Genomic DNA, 2401 nt, shown 5'->3' with positions numbered 1-2401 from the left:
TACGCAATTTGTTAGAGGGTGCTAAATTAATCGGTGCGAGAGCAGCTGTCGGGATTTGTTCTGTCTTCACTTCTTTGATAAAAGCCATTTATCGGCAAAGGATCAAAATTTCGATCCTTTTAGTATTGGTAGTAATTTCATATTTTTTTTCGCTCCGCCTGGGACTGACTGACTTTTTTGATGTCTTTCTTGCCAACATCAAGAAACGTCTAGCGGGGCAATCCATCGCCTTATTTTTTTCTCGATGTCTTGGATGGGAAGGAGGTATTCTAGTGGCAGGGATTCTTTATTTTTTGGGGGGCTCTGATACCGGGGGGGGTTCAGATGGTGGCTCCATCAGGAACTTCGGGGCCATCAAGTTCGGAAGATAGCCAAGCGCCAGGTAGGGAGGTCGACTTAGAACTTAGATTAGGGCCTTCCCTACCATCCCCCGATGGGGATTCGGGTGCGGGGGCGTCCACCTCATGTTCCGAGCAAGACTGGAAAAAAGCTCTAGATCTGCCGGATCAGATGAAGGCCCCCGATTCTTTACGACGACATGTTGAAAAGGAATTGGTGATTCTATTCAACATAGGCAAGAAAAAAGCCCTCCACGAAGCCACTATAAATGGATACATCCAAAAATTAAGATTGGATGTTGAGACGGTGGGGTTTCACAGAGAATTACTATCAAAAATAGATTCTCTCCAGACGGAACACTGGAATAATGGGAACCCCATCCCATTTAACTTCTCCACAAAAGCAGAAAAAGATCGCATTTATTCCATTATGTGGAATAAGCCTTTATGATCTTATTTGTTCTAATCTTCTTTCTTACAACTATCTTTTTGTTTTGAAGCAGATAGTTCACAGTGCTTATTCTATAGATACTGTAAAAGCCAAAAAATGTTTCCATTCTATTTTCATTACGAAGATGTATCACGTCAGGATCCGTTGCTCAAATCGAATCACGCCAACGTTATGGAAGTTCCTGGATTGTGTGAAATAAGAGTAGTACCAAAGGCACCTTATGATTTCATAATCAAAAATGGAAAATTGGCTATGGAGATTCCATGCGGTCAGAAATTAATACAGACACAAAGGGGTTTGACAGGAAAGTCGTTTCGATCCAATCCATTCTTGGGGTCAAATAAAGACAAAAAAGGATATGTCAGTGACCTAGCACGACAAAGCACTCTCCGAGGGCATGGAATGTCGAATTTTTCGGTCAGAATCTCGACAGTAATGTCTCTCTTAGATTCTCCGGTCGAAATACGGGAAAACTCCATTCAATTCTCGATGGAAACGGAGTTTTGCGAATTCTCCCCAGAACTGGAAGATCATTTCGAGATCCTCGAACATATTCGAGGGTTCAATGTGACTATTGTCACTTCGGCCAACACACAAGATGAGACTTTACCACCGTGGAGCGGCTTTTTTCAAAAAGATGAGGGGGAAAGTCAGTAAGATGTCGGAGAAGCGAAATATACGAGATCACAAACGTAGATTGCTCGCGGCTAAGACGAAAGCTTTATAAAGCCTTTTGTAAAGATCCTCCTAGTGATATGCGGGACAAACATCGTTATAAGTTGTCCAAGTTGCCAAAAAAGAGTTCCTTTGCACGAGTAAGAAACCGATGTATTTTCACGGGTCGCCCTCGTTCCGTATATGAGTTCTTTCGAATTTCTCGTATCGTTTTTCGTCGTCCAATGACATATTATAACTAACGCTACTTCCGCCCATCGCAGACTCGGAACTGGCTTGAATTCGCATCTTCAGCCCGGATTGACTGCTTGATGAAGGTTTGTTTGTTGAAGCCAGTAATCCAACCTCTTTCATACACAAGACCATGATCACTCAGACATTACCGAGGCTATCGCTCCTTCATCTATCGTATTGGTCAATGGGGGGAAGTCCCCCTAAGGTAAGGTTGTTCTTTCTGCTTACCAAGCACATATTCACTCTGGCATTATCCAAAGAGAAGGCTTATCAGCTTCAGCTTTCCGTACGCTCTGGCCCTTAAATTGCACAAACGCAAACAGCAACACCGATGGGATCCCTTAACTGAGGACATCTAAGAGCCTAGAATCCATAGCAGCAAGCTTAAGGCGACAAGTCTAGGGCTTTCCTCTTGCAATTAGTATAGGTATTCTTTACCGCCCCGTGGGTCCTTCAAACCCGGAAATCGTAGATCGACTTTCCGTTCTTTCAAGACTAGTCCCATTCTCCTATAGTGTGATTGGTCTAAGCCCCTTCAAAGCAGTTTATTACACCTCTCCCGTAGCCGTAGCGCTTTCTTGAGTGCTTTTAAGCTCACTCATCTTCTTCCTTCTCGCTACTCAAGAAATTGAGTCGGGCGGTAAGAGAGAGAAAGCTCAGTTATCACGGAAATACATGGCTTTAAAGCTCAATGCTTCGCCCG

At 43.6% G+C, this 2401-nt stretch overlaps 1 protein-coding gene across 1 annotated transcript; it reads left to right on the top strand.

Annotated features, from left to right (window-relative positions):
- The first annotated feature begins 885 nt into the window (after positions 1-885).
- On the top strand, positions 886-1446 carry rpl5 (ribosomal protein L5). Its single transcript has one exon. The coding sequence runs from the start codon at positions 886-888 to the stop codon at positions 1444-1446; it is 561 nt and encodes a 186-aa protein (YP_009709939.1).
- Positions 1447-2401: the final 955 nt, after the last annotated feature.

Source organism: Manihot esculenta, mitochondrion (assembly GCF_001659605.2).
Source record: "Manihot esculenta mitochondrion, complete genome".
NCBI lineage: Eukaryota > Viridiplantae > Streptophyta > Magnoliopsida > Malpighiales > Euphorbiaceae > Manihot > Manihot esculenta.
Note: the sequence above shows the minus strand (reverse complement) of the source record. Positions and strands in the feature narration are given on the sequence as shown.